The sequence below is a fragment of the Lonchura striata genome, chromosome 4, assembly GCF_046129695.1.
Source record: "Lonchura striata isolate bLonStr1 chromosome 4, bLonStr1.mat, whole genome shotgun sequence".
NCBI lineage: Eukaryota > Metazoa > Chordata > Aves > Passeriformes > Estrildidae > Lonchura > Lonchura striata.
This window is the reverse complement of record NC_134606.1, coordinates 62901156-62922113: the sequence shown is the minus strand read 5'-3', so window position 1 is coordinate 62922113 and position 20958 is coordinate 62901156. Positions and strand designations below refer to the sequence as shown.

General features: G+C 40.2%; 1 protein-coding gene across 3 annotated transcripts; it reads left to right on the top strand.

The window, feature by feature from the left end:
• The first annotated feature begins 5115 nt into the window (after nt 1–5115).
• PRMT9 (protein arginine methyltransferase 9) lies at nt 5116–20568 on the top strand. 3 transcript variants are annotated; one of them, XM_077783013.1, is made up of 14 exons: nt 5116–5180; nt 5417–5521; nt 6090–6302; nt 6707–6855; nt 7777–8013; nt 8478–8645; nt 9706–9808; nt 10809–10915; nt 12859–13051; nt 16663–16846; nt 17970–18681; nt 19387–19540; nt 19922–20044; nt 20238–20568. In XM_077783013.1, the coding sequence occupies exons 3-14, from the start codon at nt 6117–6119 to the stop codon at nt 20451–20453; spliced, it is 2532 nt and encodes an 843-aa protein (XP_077639139.1). In that variant the 5' UTR covers nt 5116–5180; nt 5417–5521; nt 6090–6116; the 3' UTR covers nt 20454–20568. The 3 variants fall into 3 exon arrangements, with proteins under 3 accessions (XP_077639139.1, XP_077639140.1, XP_021392266.2); XM_077783014.1 differs by lacking the exon at nt 5116–5180 and adding an exon at nt 5297–5317; XM_021536591.3 differs by lacking the exon at nt 5116–5180 and having other exon boundaries at nt 5340–5521.
• The last annotated feature ends 390 nt before the right edge of the window (nt 20569–20958 follow it).

The following is a 20958-nucleotide window of genomic DNA, read 5'->3' as shown; positions in this document are numbered from 1 at the left end:
ATATATATTGTAGTCATTTGGGAGTCAATTCAATCTATTTTTTTCTGTATTTTGGCAAATTGGGTTCCCTCTCCATTTGAAGCAATGATCTTTGGTATTAATGAAATGTATTATTGTTGGGCCCACAGTAAAGCCTAAAATGCATGACTGAGATGAAGATAACTGGTGGTGTAACTATCAAGCTTTTTCTGTATGACCCCATACACTGACCTGGAGAATCAAGTATGGAAATAGGTGGGCACTTTACAAATCTCATTTTTAATTACTCCTATTCATAAAGCTGTATATTGGGTAGTATTCAATTTTGTAAACATCTGGGTTTTTTAATACCTGTCCACTTCAGAGCCTGCTTCAGAAACCAGACTGAGGATGTTGTTACTCCTCTGGCAGCAATCACAGAGCTCAAGGGAGTAAACACAATTTCATGGTCAAAGGGCAAGATAGTGTCCTCATTGTTCATGTAGATAAGGATGGTCAGAAAACACAATTATGTAAAGACAAGGGCAGGGAGAAGGGGCTTGACATGAAGGCTCATGGGTAAGTGTAGTTTCTGAAAGTAGTCTGAAAATGAGTGTGGCCCCTCCAAATGAGATGCTACCTAAATGTGCAGATGATTTACCTGAAATCACAGCAGACCAGAAAGGGCAATTGTGAGCTGATCCTGAACATTCAGTTTTTCAGCCAAGTGTTTCACCTACTAGATCACATTATCTGCTGATACTTATTTTCTAAAATTACTTAGCTGAGAAGTTTCTATGCTACTCAAAAATCAGTTTAAAAAGAATTTTAAAAGAAAAAGAAAACCACCTTAAACAAATAACAATCATTATCTCTGTTTAGATTACTGGAGCAGCATTTCAAGTGTAGGTATGCCTTCCATGGATAGTTTGTTTACTTTGTTCTGTAGTTGTCTTCAGCATTAAAGTTAGAATAATATTGTTCATGGTTGTTTTTAGTTATTTTAATTTCCCCATTAAAATTCCACTGAAGTGTTGTAGCATATGGGGTCTCATGCTTTGTGTGGAGCTGCCTGCACTCAAATAATTTTTTTTTAATTGAATATTTGTCTTAGTTCTGGGGTTTTTAGCTGGCAAAAAATGCAACAGGTCTGAAATTTAGAGCTGGCCTACATGATAGGCCCATCAGGGGAAATTGGTCCACCTGCCTCAATCATGTGAAGTCAAAATGTATTCTTTTCTAGCTGCCGCTAAAAAGAGTAGTCAGTACAACAGAAATACATTAAAATAACACTTTTTTCCCAGAAAAAATACAGTCAACTTCTATTTATATAACAAAACAATAAAATAAACTCATTGCTAAATTGATATTCTACACTCTTTATCCAGTTAATCAAGACAACATACTGGATTCCTACCACCACAGTTATTAAATATATGTCTTCCTAAGCTTGACCCACCAGTTCAAAAGTGTCACACTCTGAAACAGCAGAATTGTGATTTAAAACAAATGATGGAACACTGAGGAGAAATAAAAGTAACCAATTAATGTATGCACAATTACCTATGTAATGAGCATTAAAAGAAATAGCCCTTTTACCATTAATTATGGCTAGAAGTGGCTTTATATCAGAAAAATCTCTGCTTTTCTGCCACTGTCTACTCAAGGTCATCAAATTTTACAGCCTTCTTCTAGCCTGTTTTAAGAGACTATGACATAGATTGACTATGTGAAACTGTAGCAATATCCTGTCCATAAACTGTGTATTTATCTTTGCTTTGGTATTTTCCTTTGCCATTCACTGCAAGCATGGTTTCAGGAAATACCCTCTTCAAGTCATTTTATACAATAGGCATACACCAGTATTTTTTGTCCCATCTTACCTTCCTCATGTTCTTTTCAGATCACCATTCTGATTTTTATAAAAGATAATATTCAGATGTGTGGCTGATTGTATCTCCAGGCTGCATATTAAGGAGAGACAGGTTAGAAATGAGTGAATTTTACTTTCAGTTTTACAGATGTTTTGTTATCGAGCATCAATATCAGCTCCCACCATTTCCAACACACAGCTGTGTTGTTCAAAACATCATTAGCAACAGCAGCCTTCCAAGGAATTACAATTTTTTGTCTTGTCTAAGCACTTCTACCTCTGTTAGTCCTGTCATGGGTTCAATAGAGGGTTTAAAGAGTTTCCTTCTAACTCCCATTTTGCTTATGAGTACACAATCACGGTTGACTTGCAAGACCTTAGGGGTCTGATGAATAAGTGTGATACCTCGAGGCTGCATGCTCCCTCCCCTCTCATCCATCAGCAGTTCATATGTATGTTCATATGTAAACAGACTGGTCTGCAACCACCCAACATTATTTATTCTACTGTCAGCCACTTTGATGATTATTGTGGAAATCATGTATATCTCTGATGGGCATTCCTTTCTTGCACTCCTTTACAGTACAAGCTTTACCCAACAAATTATTTTAGAAAGCAGCTGTATGTTTTGTCAGCGTTACAAAGCATTGTATCCTGGGGCCATTTCTTCCTGAAGTGTTCCATCAAAAAGTTGTGAGTATGAAATTAACAAGCATCCTTCCCAGCCTTTGAAATTAATGGACTCTTGTGAATTCCAAGGATTTTACACTGCCATATTTTAGTAATCTTCACAAATGGGTCAAATTAGCACACAGTACTATTTCATTTATGCTTAAAAATAGGTAGCATAAAGAATTTATGCTACCCACTAGCACTTATTAGCTCTGACAAAAAATACAGCTGAATTAGTTTGGAGAACCATGGAGGGCCAGAGATAATTGCCCATTACAGTATTTGGTACAGTCCAGTTCTTGTTACACCTCACTGACCACAGGTGATAATTGCATTGTGTACTCCTGATGTCCCACAGGTGCTAACATTTTCTTTGCCTCATACTGTCATCATGTAGCTGGAAAGCATAATTAAGCCAAACTCCAAGAAGGTTTCCTCTATCTGTAACTAATTTAAAGTTCACAGCTTTTTTTTTTTTCTTTCAAAACTGAATTAAGGCTTGTTGGTACCAATCAACAAGTTGATTTAATCAGGTATTATATCTTCCTTTGGAGCTCAATCTGTGTGGGAACTCAAAATGTCTCTCAGGCATTTTTAGAGGTTCCAGGCCTTGGTCTGAAGCATTCTAGACCCTGGCAGACAGCTGAAAAACAGCTGTGATTTTGAGTTTGAGCCATGGAATGAATTACCAACTTTGGAGGTGGAACAAGCAATCACAAAAGGTTAGATAGTATAGTATAAGTAGTTACAAAGTAGAGGGGAAATTTTTTTAGTATTGTACAGGGGGGTTTTAACACATGTACAGGGGGGTTTTCACTTTGTACATGGGGGTCAGAAGTTCTAAGATGGAGGAAAGTGGGCTGATCCTGGTTCTTCCTCCTTCTTTTTCCTTACCTCCATGTTCTTGGTGATGTTGGCACTCACAGATTGGTTTAGAGTAGAAAAACACTTGGCAACGTAGGTAGTAGGTATTGGGGAATAATTGTAAACATGTTATACGTAATATATCTTATAAAAGATAGCAGCAGCCCTAGGCGGGGAGAGAGACGAAGAAGACAGCAGACAGAGAGGATGTCAGGGGGTGTGTGTGCCTCTACCCAGGCCACTGATCAAATAGCCGCAGTCCAAGAACATAATCTGTTAGACAACTAGCAATAAACTGCCTTGAGACCGAACAGCTAAGCCCACGGAGTTTTTCTTTGGAAGCACGGGTTGGAGGAGGAATTTCACCACCACATGAGGCCCCAAAGCAAGGCCGGGGTTCTCACAAATCTGCATATGAAGGATCTGATATTTTTTGATACTGATACTTGCACATTCTCATGGGCTTCATTCAGTCCAAGTGCTTTACCAGTTACGTTTTTTTCTAGCACAGCTCAACAATTTAGCTGCTACCGTGTTCCATTCAGATTCGCGCTCCCATTATGTATGTGCTGTTTTCATCTCGTTCAAAATGCTGTCCTGGCATTTTTACACAATGCTCATTTGTTTCTAAAAAGGATGTGCTAAACGGCACACACAATATCCACAGCTGTAAAAGCATGGAAGAGCTGCATTCATGCTTTAAAACGGGAAAGTAAAGATGAGCAGCTCCCAAACACTTCATAATTAGTAAACAATGCCACGGCCTGTTCCTGTCGCAGAAGTAGGACATGACCGAATGAACTCTGCCTTTTTAGAGCGGCACTCCAGGGCTCTGAATGGGGCTGTTCCCTGGAGCAGGCAGTTCCACAGGGAAGGTAAGCGGTGGCACAGGCATGGGAGGCAGCGGATATGGAACTTCAGATGTGGAGCGAAGCTCTGGATTTTACTCCTCGCGATCTGCTGCTGCGAGCAGAGCTGCCAATCAAAGGTTAAAGAAAAGCATGTTTATGACTTGTGTTGTTCCAACCTGAGCTCCTCGGGACTTACCAGGAGGGGAATCAAAAGTAAGAGTCGGGAGCACCGCGACTGCAGGGCAGTGGAGGGAGGCAGTGCCTACACAGCCAGGCCGGGCAGGATTTAAGGTGGTGGTTCTTTGGTGCTGGCCGAGCAGCCCTCAGCAGCGCGGACCGCCAAGGAACCGCATTGGCCATGGCTGCGGATCCCTCCCACAGCCCTGCGTTAGCACGAGCTGCATCGCCAGCTTCCAGAGGGCTGGACGCGGGCCGAGAAAGGACGTGGGTGATGGAAACACCTTTATCCCACAACGCTGACTCCCGCCCGGCGCCTGCGCCGCGGCCCCGGCCCGGCAGCGCCACGGCCGCGGCCTGGGAGCGCCGCTCCGCGCACGGCCGCTGACGGCGGGCGTGCAGCCGGGACGGCGGGCCTGCAGCCGGGACCGCGGGCGTGCAGCCGGGACCGCGGGCCTGCAGCCGGGACCGCGGGCCTGGAACCGGGACCGCGGGCCTGCAGCCGGGACCGCGGGCCTGCAGCCGGGACGGCGGGCCTGCAGCCGGGACCGCGGGCCTGCAGCCGGGACCGCGGGCCTGCAGCCGGGACCGCGGGCGTGCAGCCGGGACGGCGGGCCTGCAGCCGGGACGGCGGGCCTGCAGCCGGGACGGCGGGCCTGCAGCCGGGACGGCGGGCCTGCAGCCGGGACCGCGGGCGTGCAGCCGGGACCGCGGGCGTGCAGCCGGGACCGCGGGCCTGCAGCCGGGACGGCGGGCGTGCAGCCGGGACCGCGGGCCAGGAGCAGGTGATGCCCCGGAGCAGAGGGAGCCCCCCCGCAGCCCGCCGGGGCAGCCCCCCTGGGGCAGCGCCTGGAGCCCCGCGGCCGCCCTGCCCCGGCCCCGATGCGAGCGGCGGCGCCTCCCCGGCGCTGCGTCTCCCGGGGTGCGCTTGCCTGGACGAGCTTGGGTCTGCGTTTTGTTGCGTATTTTGCTTTATTTTTAAGAAAACAGAAAAGTCATGATGGTGTTGTGTTTCTTGCAGGCCCTCTTCACGGAACCTTCGCGTTCAGCTTTGGGACCGTGTCTACATACCATAGCCGTGCTCACCTGAGACTCTTATTTAAAAGTTACAGTGGTAATACAGGCTGTACGTAAAATACATAAAAATGTTCATATTGGTTCTGGTCACTCTTCTTAGTGTTTTCTTATGGGAAAAGACAGTCGTGGTACCTTGTCTAAAATAAACTGTGAATTCGTTAGCTCTTTCTGTGGGATTTTGCTTTATGGAGATGCTGTTGTTCAAGGAGAAGAAATTTAACCTGCAGATTTTGTAGCTGACTGTGAAATTTGTTGAGTGCATGAACTTACAGTGTAGAAAACTGTTTGGTCAGAGACATGCTAAAATGTCATGAAAATAAATTTTACAAAGGCAGAAATGTAATCTGTTCCCAGGACACCTGGTTTAACTCAGATGTGCACACTTGACTTTTGAATGGTGGACACTTCATCAAAAGAGCTGATGGAATTATCAGTAGTGTAAAAATGTTTTTGAGTCTTTAGGACTTGGTGGGAGAAGAGACATCTTTGCTAAATGCCAGTGAAAACTGGAATGTATTTTGATCTGTCGAATTTCTGTACAAACCTTTTGACCTACAGTACACAGTATGTGTGACTTTTTTCTTTTTTCCTTTTTTTGTTTTTTTTTTTTTTTTTAGAATAAGTGAGTATTTACATGGTTCAGAATGCCCAACTCCAATGCCAAACTTCATTCTAACCACAGGGGTGGCCGAGAAGCCAGCAGACGGGAATTGGTTTCCAGGTCTTTGCAGAGTGCTCAGCATTGCCTGGAGAACCAGGATTTTGGAACTGCATATGCTCACTATCTCCTGGTACTAAATCTAGCTCCTGAGTTAAAAACCACTGTCAAAGTAAGTGCTCTTTGAATTACTTGACATTTTATTTATTCTAATTCTCTTGAGATCTTTGTGACATGTTTTGTGATTTGTTACATGTAACTTATTTCTGCTTTTTTGAAGACAGAATTGGAAAATCAGTAGTAATTGAGATGGCGAATGACTTCTTTAATAAGCTCTGTATGAAGGGAGTTCACAGAATATTCTTTTAGTCTCTATCTGTCAATGGCATTTAATAAAATCAGGACATTTTTATAATTGGAACATGCATATACACACAGGCTCTCAGTAAACACTGCTGGGTGCTGATCCTTGTGTGTGTCCAGGTGTATGTCAGGACACCTCCAGATGTTTTCAGGGCTCAGTTCCCTACTTCTGGCAACTCGCAGAACCTCATTGGCCTGTGCTTTATTTTCTAGGAGACATTTCAGTTTACTCTCTTTAAATGGGCAGAAGAACTGGATTCTCTGGCACGGATTCAGGATCTGTTTAACTGCTATGAACAAGCACTTGAACTGTATCCCAATGATGAAGTGATCTGTAACAGTATGGGAGAACATCTCTTCAGGTTTGCAGTGATGTATATTCAGTTTTTGTAAGAGTCATGTTGTGAATACAAACACATTCAAATCTGTTTTTCTTAAATAGCTTAAAAAGAATAATCAATGCTAAAATAAATGTTGTTAATCACAGCAAAAGTGGGGAAAAATATGCGCCACCATGTTTTGTTGTTGCTCAGGTCTTCTAAGGCTGGAATTTTAAGACTGAAATCATAATCCAGGTGGTTTTAGTTAGGTTCCCTTTCTGTAATTTCTTTGTTTTAAAGGAACACCTCTCTGAGCATTGTATTAAAATGTATACAAATATTTTATAGACTTAGGACTTTTTTCAGTGCTGCCTGATTTGAGATTATGCTGTAGGTATCATTAAAACTTGATTCAGATTCACAATTTGATTTCTTTTTGGATTCTTTTAATTTCTTTTTTCAGAATTGACACTTAATGCAAAAGCTGGCAAATCAAAATTCCGTGATTTTGCAGGATGTTCCAGTTAAATAGAGTATTTACAGTTTTACAGCATTTTACTGTAAATTATACTGTAAATTACAGCATTATACTGTAGAGTATCCACAGTTTTACACATTTTACAACATTCTCTTGAGTAGAGGATCTGAGAGACTGGATTGCAGAGCTGCTGCTGTCATGTTGTTGCAGTGAATTTTTGTAAATAAAACCTGGTTTACTTTGTCAAAAGATGCAGTAGTGTATGAAGGTTGGTGCACACAATGGTGTTTCTGAGCTGGCTTTGCATTTTACAGTGACTTGATATAAAGCTATAAATCATTCTTTTTCATGAAGTAATGGCACTCTTTCTACAGATAATTTTTCTGACTATTTCTGTTGTCTTTTAGCTGACATAAGACCTCTTTACAGACCCTCAGATGTTCACAGCTGCATGCATACTTTCCCTTTGTCACTTTTGCTCTTAGAATGGGCTTCAGAGACGAAGCAGCTGGCTATTTTCACAAAGCAGTGAAGCTCAACCCCGACTTTGCCGACGCCAAGGAGAATTTTTACCGCGTTGCAAACTGGCTGGTGGAGCGCTGGCACTTCATCATGCTCAACGATGCCAAGAGGAACCTCACCTACCTCAGGGCCATTGAGAATGCTGTGCGCTCAGGGAGCAAATCTGTCCTGGATATTGGAACGGGAACAGGAATTTTGAGGTATGCCACAATGCACATTTCATAGGAATTTAATAGAAAAGTATTGGTTGCCTGACAAAATTTGGCTGAGAGTGGAAAAAATAACTGCTTTGATCCTTTTATGGAGACAGAACTTACAAAAGTAAGCAAAGCTTTCAGAAGGCAGTGAGTCTAGAATAGTATTTTTTGAACCTTTTTTTGTTTGTGCCAGTAAGTGCTGCTGAAATTGAATTACTCACATGGGTTTTGAAGTTGTAATGTTATTGTCCTGTCTTTAAATATTGACTGTAAAAAGTGGATTCAGCATAGCTGAGGGAGTGTCTTTATGCTAACTGTGATGGTTTTTTTGCTGGTAACATATCAAGAGGATATCAACTTGTGCAATATCAGATACCAGTTAATCTAAGGATGGTTTTTAGACTTGAACTGGTAGAAATATGAAGCAGATGTGGAGAAGGGGAAAACCCCTGATTTTTGTCTTTCAGTATGTTTGCAAAAAAGGCGGGAGCATGTTTTGTCTATGCCTGCGAATTATCCAAAACCATGTATGAACTTGCCCGTGATGTGGTGGCAGCAAATAATATGGAAAGAGAGATCAAACTTCTGCATTTGAAGTCACTTGATATAGAAATTCCAAAGCACATGCCTGAAAGGTACGTTGCTGCTTTCTCTTCTGATGGTATTTTGAGTTTGCTCATCCTTTTTAGAAAATAGGAAATGTCTTGTGACCTAAACAGGAAATAACACCTCTGTGATACTGCTCATAATGTGAGAAGGTTCTCTGTATCTTATATCTGTTTAAAGAGCAGAAATGACAACGTCTTCTTCTGGTCATCCTAATTTCTCTTGGTAGATCAACAATATCATAAATTAAGGAGTTTAATTCTTTGATGGTGCGAACTTTGAGGCATACATAATGATACTGCAGCAATGGGGAAAAAAATTAGATTACTATGTCATAAAAGTAATTTTAACACACTTTTATATTTCTAAGATCTTGTGGCTCACTTCTGCAGCCTTTGAATAGGATCAAGTTACTAATATTTAATACATTATGGTGATGGTACAGGTTCATGATATGAAATGATGAATCTCCTGGTTTAGACCAATCAAGCCTTGTCCAATTGTGTCAGCTGAGCTACTGTAATACATGTATCCCTTTAATGTATATAATGAGTTACTAGATGTCAGCTATTAATAAATAACTGCTGTTCTGGAAGTGTCTCCTCTTATTATATCATATGTTTTCTAATTTAATTCAGGAGATTTTAATATTAGGCTGTTAGTCTGTGTAGGAATTTTTTTGTGCTTTGATTATAGTTTTGGGGATTTTAATTCCTTTTTATACACATGCATGAGTACATACTATTGCACAAAATATATATTCTGCAGTATCATTGGCTGTGTGCCCAGGCTGAAACATCTTCCTGTTTTGGCTAGATTCTTCCCACACAACTTATTTATAAATGCTGAGCAAGAAGCTTTACAGTAAATTCTTCCTCAATATTTGCTCTCTTTTATCTGCATCTTCAATAACTTCTGACAACAATTCAAAACACATAATTTTTTTTAAGAATTAAATTGTCCACATGTACTGAAACTCCTGGTAAAAGTTCTGTCTGAGCTCATATTGGTATGGTGGGGATTTTTCTTTAAAAGAATGATTGATTGTTGACAGAAGTGTTTGTTATACATCATATTTTTCTTGTCTAGAGTTTCCCTGGTTGTCACAGAAACAGTCGATGCTGGCTTATTTGGAGAAGGAATTGTGGAGAGCTTGATACATGCTTGGGAACATCTGCTTTTACAACCAAAGGTAGGTGATGTGGGTACCCGTGCTTGTGCACACATTCCAGACATATGGGAATGAGAAACAGTTGTTTTGTAAATATTTCATTCCATTTGGTATGCTAAAAAATGAGTGATCTGGGCTTGCTCCATGAATTCGATTTTGGAGAGTGGCAGTGAGGCAGAACTTACATTGTACTTCTGTGAGCTCTGTGTTCTGAGTAAACATGTACTTGCACAGCATGTTTCCCTGATGTAATCTTCCTTCATCACAGGTGGTTCACTCTTAATCACTGTTCATTCATTTATTTTAAATCTTTTTTCTCCCATCTTTGTAGGTAACAGCAAAAGGCTTTGTGTAGATTTTAAGTGTACAGTCAGTCTAAGCAGAAAATGCTGAATTATGGTAGAGTTTTTTTTCATTGTAACATTTGAGAACACTCAATTATAATTTGATAAATTAATTTAGTTTTGCTGATTTGCACCTTTTTGGAAGATTGAGCAATTCCACTGGGTCTCAGATTTTACTTTATATTTTGTGGTTTTGCTAGTCATTAAGCAAAAAAAAAAAAAAAATAGTAATATGACAGGGAGTCTTACATAGCCTGATTTCTGTTAAGCTGATATTCTTCCTAATAGAAGGACTTCTTTTTATTTTGTCCTTGCCTTGATTCCAACTCATTTAAAAAAAAAGTTTTAGCTGACTGAAACATTTTGTGTTATACTGAGTTGAAACTGATGACCTCTAGTGTTAAGTGCAGGAATGATGCATAACGCAAAAGTCCTCAAGTGTTTCAGTGTAGTCTAACAGTGTTTTTCAATCTGCATTTTGTTAGAGTTACACAGAGGAAGTGACACTGTATTTAAAAAACTTCTTTAATGGGCAACAGAATGCCAAAGGCTAGTGACTTTACCAGTCACTAAGGTTTTGACTGACACTTGAATGGCTCACTAATATGTAATTTAGGCTTTTCAGTAATGGTAGAAATAGGCCACTATCTCATTGTATGTTGTTCATGTTTTCACAGCCTAAAAACCAAGACATTAGTGCTGGAGACTATGGCAGAGTTATTCCTGCAAGTGCTACAATATTTGGGATGGCAGTGGAATGCAAAGAGATACGTAAACATCACAGGTGTGTTTGAAGTCTAGCACAGCTTGAACCCACATTTTTTGTTTGGGAAGAGAGACTGGTTGTTTTTGTTGACCATTTCTCATTTACTTTCCTCTTTATTTTTTGAAAGGCTGATGATCTGTTTAACAAAAAAGATTTCTGCTTTCACCAACCCCACCCCTTTTCCAAACTATCTTTTTTTTTTTTTTTTGCCCTACCACCCTACCTGTTTGAAGTTCAGATTTTCTGGACCCATTAATCATACAGTTATGCTGAAATATCTGCCTCTAACACATGCTAAAGAAATTTAATTCCTTCCTACTAAAATTACTTCTCGATTTCAGACCTTGAGATTCTTAGATAAATGCTTGGCCTTTATCCTCATTTTACCCTCTTTATGATCTGCTCCATACCACACTTCTGGATCTAGCCCTGGATCTAACTCCTGTAAAGCCTAAATGTTGATAACCCCAGTTGTCTTTATCTGTCTGAATGTCTTTTGCCTAATTCTGAGCTGGCATACAGTAGAGTTTCTTTGCTGATAGTTCTGACTGTGTATTAATTACTTTCATATTTATTCTAATCTTTTGGAATATTATCATTGTATGGAGACAGTCTCTCTATGAGAAGTTTGAAGTTGAGGTATTTTGTTTAGGATTAATATTGTTGTAAATTAGAGAAAATACTTGTAGAGGAGCTCCAGTGAGCTGGATGTAAAACAGCCAGGCTGCATCAGTGATTTCTCTAATGCAGTAGACGTGGACAGTGGCCAGAAAGAGAAAGAAGTTCCATGGTAGATGGTCACAGAATAGTTTATTTTTTAAGTTTCTTTTAATAGTTTCTTTTGTAAGTTAATTATTCATCAATTAGAAGAGGTTTGGCCTTGAAACTGGACATCGACCATTCCTTACAAAATTTAAATAGAATGAAAGTTAATTTGCTGTTAAATTTGGATGGTTGAATTGATGCTCCATTTTAATAGCTTAAGGTCAGGTGATTAGCAGGACTGAGGTGATTGTCACAAATTAATTATATGTTGTAGGGGAAAAAAAGTCACTTTTAAATTTCGTGCCTTTATAGTTTGAGATCCCTTTTTGCTCCAGTAGGAATATTTAAGATTATTTTAACAAGTAAAGTTTTTTATGTAAAACACTTGCCTGTTCTTAGATTTAAACTACGCAGATCTGTTTGAATTATTCTGATGTTCATACCTTCACATTTCCTCAAGTGTTTTCACAACCTAAAGGAAAGCTTTGGGGCTTGGATGGTTTTTTTCTGAGCAGGAGGCCCAATAAAATAGTAGTGTGGAAGTATCTCTTTTCTCGTGATTTTTATATAATCTAGCAGTGTCTGCCTTGAACAATTAATACAACTTTTCTTTGAGCTTTTCCTCATGCTTTAATTTTTTTTTGAGTGGTTATAGTAGACATAGAGCCTAGAATTAAATGAATACATGATTTTTTTTTCCTGAAGTACATTTAAAAATGCATTTAATTTATAATCAAACACTGATTTATCTTGCTGAGAGACAGAATCTCCTTTCAGTCAATTGTTGATAATCTTGCATATCATAACCATCTCTCTGTGCCTGATCTGATCTTCTACTTTGTATTCTGTCCCATTCTTTCAGCAATTTTAAGTTATGTTTCATTGCTTGTGCTCTGATTGATATTGGGTTTTTTTATTGTATGATATAGTGAAATTCTTAATATGTATTGAGCTTTTTCTTAGTTTCTGGTGACAGCATTCAGTTCTGATTCTTGAAAGTGAGGTGCATTTTCTGCACTTTAGAGCTGCTCTGAATATGGCAAAAACCCCACAGAATTGTTTTAGTGTTTTTTAACTTCTCTATTCTAACACTCTCAACATTTAAAAATAATTAGTCAGCCTAATGAGAATTTCCTTTAGGTTTTTAGTCAAATTACTTGGAATTTAATTTCTCCTCTGTTTGCCTTTGCTCCCAGAGTGGGAATGCAAGAAGTTGCTGGTGTGTGCTTGTCAAATTCAGTGCAGTTTTTCAGTCCCACATATGCTGCTGCTGGCTCAGAGGAAACTGTGGAGCCCTACACCACCGAGAAGCTCAGTCGTATTCCTGGGGGTTACAGAGCCCTCACAGAGCCCTGTCAAGTCATGACAGTGGATTTCAATGATCTGCAGGTAATGTTTTTTTTTAAACCCTTCTGAAGTAATCTTTTTATGGTAGGGAAAGTCCCATTTGTCATTTGGTTTTGGGTTCAACTTCAGAACAGTTCACAAGTGCAAAGTACGTAGAGCTGCTCTTAAATGCTCTGCTGGTTTTGATGCTTTTCTGGTGTGGTGATGTGGTTCCTCAGATGACAGTCTGTAAGTGGAGTTTTTTTGGTTATTGGGCATAGCTTAGGGAATTTTAGAAACTACCTCACTGTAAGATCAAACAGCTACCAGCCTCAGTACAGGGAGAGGAAAAAGGATGCAAGAGATCCATCCTAAATGATTTATGCAGTTGTGTAGCTGACTTAGTTTATTTCTCTAAAGTCAGTCTTCATAAAGCTCTTGAAGACAGGAGAAAGACTGTATTTTTCCATCTGGCATAAAAATGTAAATGTTAGTGGGTAAATGTAAAAGAGGAGATGAAGAATTTCTTCTATTCAACCATTTGATTCCACACTTCAGCTCCTTTGTGTCTTAGGGTATTTCTGTAATAGGGCATTCTAAAATCTAGTAGCATAATTGTGTGTATTTAGCACAAAATACATTTGTATGTGTATGCTAAATAGGCCTGAACTGGAAGGCAAGGAGCTTAGCCCCTGCAGCTGAGCTTGCTAAAATGATGATACATCTGATCTCTGGTGTGCTTCTTGCTCATTGACCTGTGGTGAGGAGCTGGCGTTGAATCAGAGCTTAAAATAGATTCTGTTATATAAACGAAATTATTCTTGGCTGCTGCTTGGCCAGGAGTTGCAGTTTCTGAATCAATAGCTTTTCCCAGCTGGCTTATGTGACATCCTGAGATGAAAAATGAAATAAGACAAGGCTCTTCAGTATATTGTTGGGAGGAATCTCTGTGACCTAACGTTGCTTCTGCTTCCAGCGTCAATAAGAAACTATTGCTCTTATCTGAGAGATGTTTGTTCTTAAGATCTGCCTGCTGGCAAACATGTAAAGATAATTTAGAAGAGTAAAGAACAGTGTTATTCTTTAAATCATGTTTCAGAAGTGCTCCTTTGAAGTTTTGGTCAGACTAATGGAGTGCTCCCATCATGAAATGTTAAGATATTGTTAAGTAAAAAGGAAGAAAGGCCTCTGTTATGAGTCACTAATGTGGTTGGGAATCCTTGGTTACTGTTTGTTGTTACTTTTTCACTGGGCAAACGTGGCAGTTTGAAACACAGGTTACTTCCAGCAAGGATTTTTTTTGGGGTTTTTTTTAATGTGTTGCATCATGGCCATACCTGGATGTTCAATCAATGCAGCCAAAAGTGAGAAAAAAATTGTCTTTGTTCCTACTGTAGTAGGAAAAAATCCTCCTAAACTTAACAACAGTATCAGAATTACCAACTAAGAACAGAAATTCAGGTAACAAATCACTTAGCACTACTAAAGTAATTTTGTAAGACCTATTTTCTAAACTCCTATTTTAAAGAACTAGAGGGATGTTGCATTTATTCTGCTTGTGCTAACTGTCCAGACCTAAACTGGCAGAACTGAGAAGGCTTAAACTATAGTACAACAGTGTATTTCAAACTTGTAGGATATTTCAAAGACATCATTACAGATCAGAGAAATAATATGTCAAAATTCACAAATAATAGTAATTTTTAAAAAGCAGCTGCTTTATGGTGTTTACTTTATTACTGCTGTTATTAGCAGCAGCAGCAGCTCAGTCCCTCCCAGGCAGGGGAATGAGGTGTGGCTGTAATTACACTTGCCAAGTGCTACCTGTGTGCATGTTTGCTGGCAGCAGATCAGTGCCACTGGCAGGGGAAGTGTTTACCTCTGCAGCTAGTAATTAAAGCTCAATCTCACTTTCAGGCCCTAAAGGAACTCTGCTTTTGCCAACAGTTACAGATTTTGGCTCTTCCTAATCCTTCATGAGAAGTTGTGGTGTGGAATATGTGAGAAATTGTGGATCAAGACATAGGAAACTTGATAACTGCATACTTTTTCTTGGATTTTCCTTCTGTTTGTAGGTCTTTCTCATTCAGAGGAAATGTGTGACATTGAATCAGTTTGGCATTTTACTGCCTATTCCTGTCCATTGCTTTACTTCCTTTGCTTTCTCTTAACAAAACTACTTGATAAATTGCCATCCTGATGTGTTACGACTGTTTAAATCTGCTATTGGCATATAAAATAGAAGAAGGCTTATAAAGTGGGAAATGTGAGAAATAAATATGGGTTAAGCAGCATAGCAGAGAGCAGGGAAAGCTGAAATAAGCCTTCAAATGGATTTTTAAGTGATGGCAATGTAACTCTGCAGTTACTATATCTCACTGGATGAGAATCTTGGGCCTCTGCTGTTGAGGAATAATCGGGAAGAATACTTCTAATATCAAAAACACTTCTATACCTCTCCAACTTCCCAGAAACCAGGAACCAGATGGATGTTTGTGCTCTTGCTGTCTTATTTCAAGGGGCTTGATAACAGCAAAACTTCAACTGACTACTCTTCCCTTCACTAGCTGAGGAGGTTACAAAAGGATGCCTGGCAGCAAAGCACTTGTATTGAAGAGCAGTGTGATCTTACAGTGGCCTTGGTTATCATTCAGTAATTTTAACTTGCCCATTGTTCAGCCATCTCAGTTGTGAGAAGAGGGATAGACAAGCTCTTGGAGAACACAGAGTGAAGAGGAAATAGTAAGAAACCTAGCGTGTGACAGCTGGTCCTGTCCTCAGAGCAGGACATGAACTTTTCTTTTGCCACATGTATTTTAAGATTGAAATGAAAAGAGAACAAATGTTGACATAAGCAGATCAGGAATTTGATAAATGTATTGGAAGGGTTATTACTAAGTAGAATGGCTGTGACTGAGAGAACCTTTGGTCCCTTGTGCTTGACCTCCTGTTAATTGGTTTATGCTGGAAGTAAAACATTAGTGCTGGTCCTTTTGTGCTTGTGAATGTTGGTAGCAGAAGGTAATTCCTGAGAAAAATAAATTGTACATGGAAAAAAATTTAATTCCTGTTACATATTCAAAACTTTGTAGGAGTATTGGAGAATTTATAAATTATCCCTTTAGGATAGACCTTGAGGTCTTCCCAGTAGTGAGATTGTACATGCCTGAGCTTTTACACAAGGCCTAAATAGTCCAGATAGCAGATAAAAGACCTTCAAAGATGTTTGACTTCCTGTGTTTATAATGACTCTGCAAATCTGTGTTTGAGTAAATTAATGGTACACATTGAACACAGGTTTTAAGTGAAACATGTGCCTGAGCACTGGCTTGAGTTCAGCCAAAAGCCTGGCTCTGATTTTATTCATTCTTGTAAGGCAAGCCCTGCCAGTCAGAAGTCTTGCAGTTTTCAGTGGGTTTAAATGTGTGTGTTCTTAGATGTAGGCATGTTTGCTTCTCATGGATGCAGGCTGTCCATGAGGGAAATGGCTCTTGCCTATGCTAATGAGTACTAATGATGATAATTGGTATTGTAGAGGCTTGGTAACTTCAAGTTTCTGTTGGGTGCCCTCATGGATTGGTATAGAAATTTTGAATGATTTAGTTTAATTAAACCAAATTTTTATTTATGGAAATAAACTCCCCCACTGTTTTTTCTCTTTCTGCTTTGGTCAGGAGCTGAAAAGCTTGGCAGCTAGAAAGCCCTGGAAGCTCAGTCTGCCAGTCACTGAAGGAGGAATACTGGATGCTGTTGTGGTGTGGTTTGTACTGCAGCTTGATGATGAGCATTCTCTATCTACAAGTCCCAGTGAGGAAACTTGCTGGGAACAGGCTGTGTATCCTGTGCAGGGCCTCCTTGGTATGTCCTGTGGGTTTGCTTCTTGTGGTACATTAACTTGGTTTCATTTTGGGATTTTTTTTTTTAATTTTGTAAGTTAGCTTACCTCAGAGATTAGGAAGTCTAAATAGCATTGGAAATTCAACAGCAAGTAGCTGATCGTGTTTCTGTTCTGTAGAGCACGGTCTTTTTATCAGGGCTTGTTCATGGGACTTTGCTGTTAAGCAGATGAGATCCAGGAGAAAGCTTTTCATTAAGTTGGGGTTTTTTTTCTGTATTGAATTTAATGCATTGTGGAGCATCTCCAAAAAGTGGGACTACTGACTGGCTGACTTGGTGAACATACAACTTAGGAGAGGAAGGGGGGCAAGGTGAGGTAGGAGTTGCTAGCTGTTACTGCCACAAACCCAAAATTACCCAAAACTACTAAACATTCCTACCTACCCCTTGCCCCATGTGGGATTCAGCTTCAATACTCTCTTACAGGCATTGGCAGTGTAATCTTTAACAGTGTCTACTCTCTACTCACCCACCTTTTATATTCCTATTTCCTAAAATCTTAGAATATCTCAAGCTGGAAGGGACCCATAAGGATCATAGAGTCCAGCTTCCTGCTTCTTGCAGGACTACCTAAAATTAAATCACCTGTCTAAGAGCATTATCCTGGTGCTCATTGCACTCTGGCAAGCTTGATGCTGTGACTGCTACCCTGAGAAACCTGTTCCAGTGACTGATAATCCTGTGGGTGAAGCACCTTTTCTGAATGTCCCATCTGAACTTCCCTGATGCAGCTTCATTCCATTACCTCATGTGCCTTCTCTGAGAAAGATCAGCACCTTCCCCTCCACTGCCACCCTTGAGGGGGGTTCTGGACTGTGGCGAGATCTTCCCTCAGCCTGTTCTTCTCCAGGCTGAACAAAACAAGTGCCCTCAGCTGCTCTTTGTAAGTCTTCCCTCTGAGGCCTTTCTCTATCTTGGTCACCCTGCTCTGCACACACTCAAGTGGTTTGATGTCCTCCTCTTGTGGCACAGGTTTGAACAAATGAGATCATAGTTTGGGTGGGTTAGTTTGCTTCAGACACCCTAAGGCTCTTAAGTGATGTGTCTGTAACTGACATGACTTTTTTAATGCTCTTTTGCCAAGATTATTCTGTGAAGACTGGAGATACTGTGATGATGGAAGTTTGTTGTCAAGACTGCTACTTGAAGATCCAGAAAATTACTTCTTTGCCTTCAGAGTGTGGGATGGATTTCAGTGACAGAGACAACACACTGAGTTTGGGCAATGAGGCTGAATTATGTAATGCTCTGGCTGGACTTCAAACAAGCACCAAACAGCATGGCAGCACTCCAGTGTGTGTGCTGGAATCCACAGAAATAGCCCTGCTGAATGACATAGCTTACCATGAATGCTTTAAAGCTGCCATGAGCAAAGTGCTGCTGTCATTAAATCTAAGTAAGGACTTGCACTCCATGGATGTTGATGGACATGGCAGTGGGATAAACCTCCAAGAGCATCAAAACATGAGCTCTCTAGGTGTGGATCCTGATGCTTTTTACATTTTAGATGTATCTGAAGGATTCTCCATCCTGCCAATTATAGCTGGCAAGCTTGGACCAGTTAAAGCCTACAGTTCTGTTGAGAAAGATCAGCATCAGGCAGCACTTAATGTCATTGCAGAAGCAAACCATTTCTCTAAGGAAACATTAGAGTTTTGGCTCAGCCACTTAGAAGAAGAAAGTGTGGTGCTGCAGAGACCCAAATCAGACAAACTGTGGAGTATTATTATCTTGGATGTTATAGAGACATCAGGTTTAATCCAGCAGGAAGTGATGGAAAAGGCTGCAATATCCAGGTACAGTATAGAAGGACAAAAGTATTTGTAGGACTCTGTAATTACCTGAAAAATTTTAAGATATTGCTTGTAACTATGTTGTTTCTACTGTAGAAAAAGTATGGAACTACTGTTACATTTCTTCTGTAGTAAAAGAATTTTTCCTTGCATTGAACCTGCCAGTGTTTCTGGCATGACCATTGTATACTATGTATTTTCTTTAGAAAAGCATCATGATTTCACCATCTCAGATTCTTTTATCTTTTTTTATGCAAGAATATGAATGGATGATCATATTCCTTGGTCTGTCAGAAGTTTGTAGGATAACAAAGAATAACTAAGGTAGCTTTTAGTGCAAGTTGAGAAAAGCCCAGATGTCAAATGGCTGTCTGAACAAACTGGTCCTGCTAAAAGACAAACCCATGGTGTCAGAACAGCCAGGGAGGCAGCAGCAAAGCTGCTGTTCTTCACAGCAGGAGGAGTGGGAAGGAAGGCAAAGAAGAAGGAAACTAATGGAAATGGGTAAATAAGTGTGAAATGGATTTATCCTCTTTTGTGGGCCTAGGGAAACCTTACTGTTAACCTTTGTGTTTAGTGATGGCACGTTATGCTTAGGAGCAATTGACTTCAGAGGAAGAACGAGTGTGCCTTTCTTAAATGTATTTACTGTTCTTTCACTAATGTTGATTGATCAGCTTTACAGGTGAAATCCCTCTTATTTTACAGGTGTTTACTTCACAGTGGAGGGAAGATTTTCCCACAGTATGTGTTGGTATATGGGATGCTTGTAGAATCGGAGTCTCTGTTGCTGGAGAGTGCTGTTCAAGGAACAGAACCAACCCTGGGGTTTAATATAGCCCCTTTCATCAACCAGTTCAAGGTAGGAAGCTGGTGGGTGACTTCTGATTTCAAAGCTGCAGCTGTTTAGCTGTTTAGATTTGGTGTGAACTATAAAAAAACCACTGTTGAAATTATCAAGAGAAGTCTTTTGTAACCACACAGGGACCTTGAGATAAACTAAAATCAGTGATGTTTGTTTTAGAAATGCCATGGAAATTTTGTCCCTGCTACTGTACGGAAGAATGACTGTGCCGTAACTGTTCCCAGGCAACTGTATTCCAGTGTTTCAGAAAGCATTAGAGGGCTGTATTTTGCATTTTGTCTCTTACAGCCATTCCAGTAATTCCTGGCAACTTTAAGTTTACTACCTTTTCACTTTGTAATGGCTGATGCTGCCTGAAGTTCTGGTCTATACTTTCAGGTACCTGTTCGTGTGTATTTGGATCTCTCCACATTACCCTGTGTACCCTTGAGCAAGCCAGCAGAGCTTTTAAGGCTGGATCTCATGAACCCTCTGCTGAACAGCCCCAGCAGAGAAGTGAAGGTGAGTTCTGGCACCCAAAGTGCATTTAGCTACTCTTCTGCAGCACTGCTTCTTAATTGCTCTTGTGCACTAAACATTTCAATACAGGATTTATTTATCTGCAGCTGTCCCTGAAAAGGATTGAAATGGTTTGAACCACTTAATTTTCAAAGAATAAAGTAGTATAACTGATCATTATTTTAAATATTTTCAGGTACAAATTTGTAAGTCTGGTCAGGTCACTGCCATTCCCTTCTGGTATCACATCCATCTAGATGAAGACCATAGCTTGAACACATCTGATGAGTCCTCACACTGGAAACAAGCTGCAGTTGTTCTGGATGAGCCCATCCCAGTTCAGGTTGGAGATGAACTTGTACTTGATGTCCAACACCATAAAAGCAATATCAGCATTATAGTTAAAAGGTGAAGGAATGTCCTGTGTGAAGTGATTTGTGCTCAATTACCTATGCATAAATGGAATGTTCAGAACAACACTGCTGTTACTTTGTATTAAAGTCTAAATTTTATTTACTGATGAAAAAGGCTGATTTGATTTACTGATCAAAAAGACTGTAATAAGAGATACTTAGGTTCAACTGGTGGACTAAAATTTGCACTGTAAGAGTATCCTTCCAAGCTAGAGGAGATACTGTGTTCACTGCAGCACAAACCTGATTTCTGGCCTGTGTAGTGACTGCAGCAGTGTGACAGAGATCTACCAGATCAGCTGTAGGGAGGGAAAAAAGCATCCAGGTACCTCTACCAGCAATAAACAGCTGTGGCTGTTTGGGACAGAGCCCTTGTTTCTCAAACTGTGATTCAATTTCTCAGTTGCCAGAACCTCCTACATCAGTACATCATTGAGATGTAACTCTTGTGGGAGGACTGAACAGCATTCCAGCTGCAGTACCACAAGCTAGTGTTGCACACAG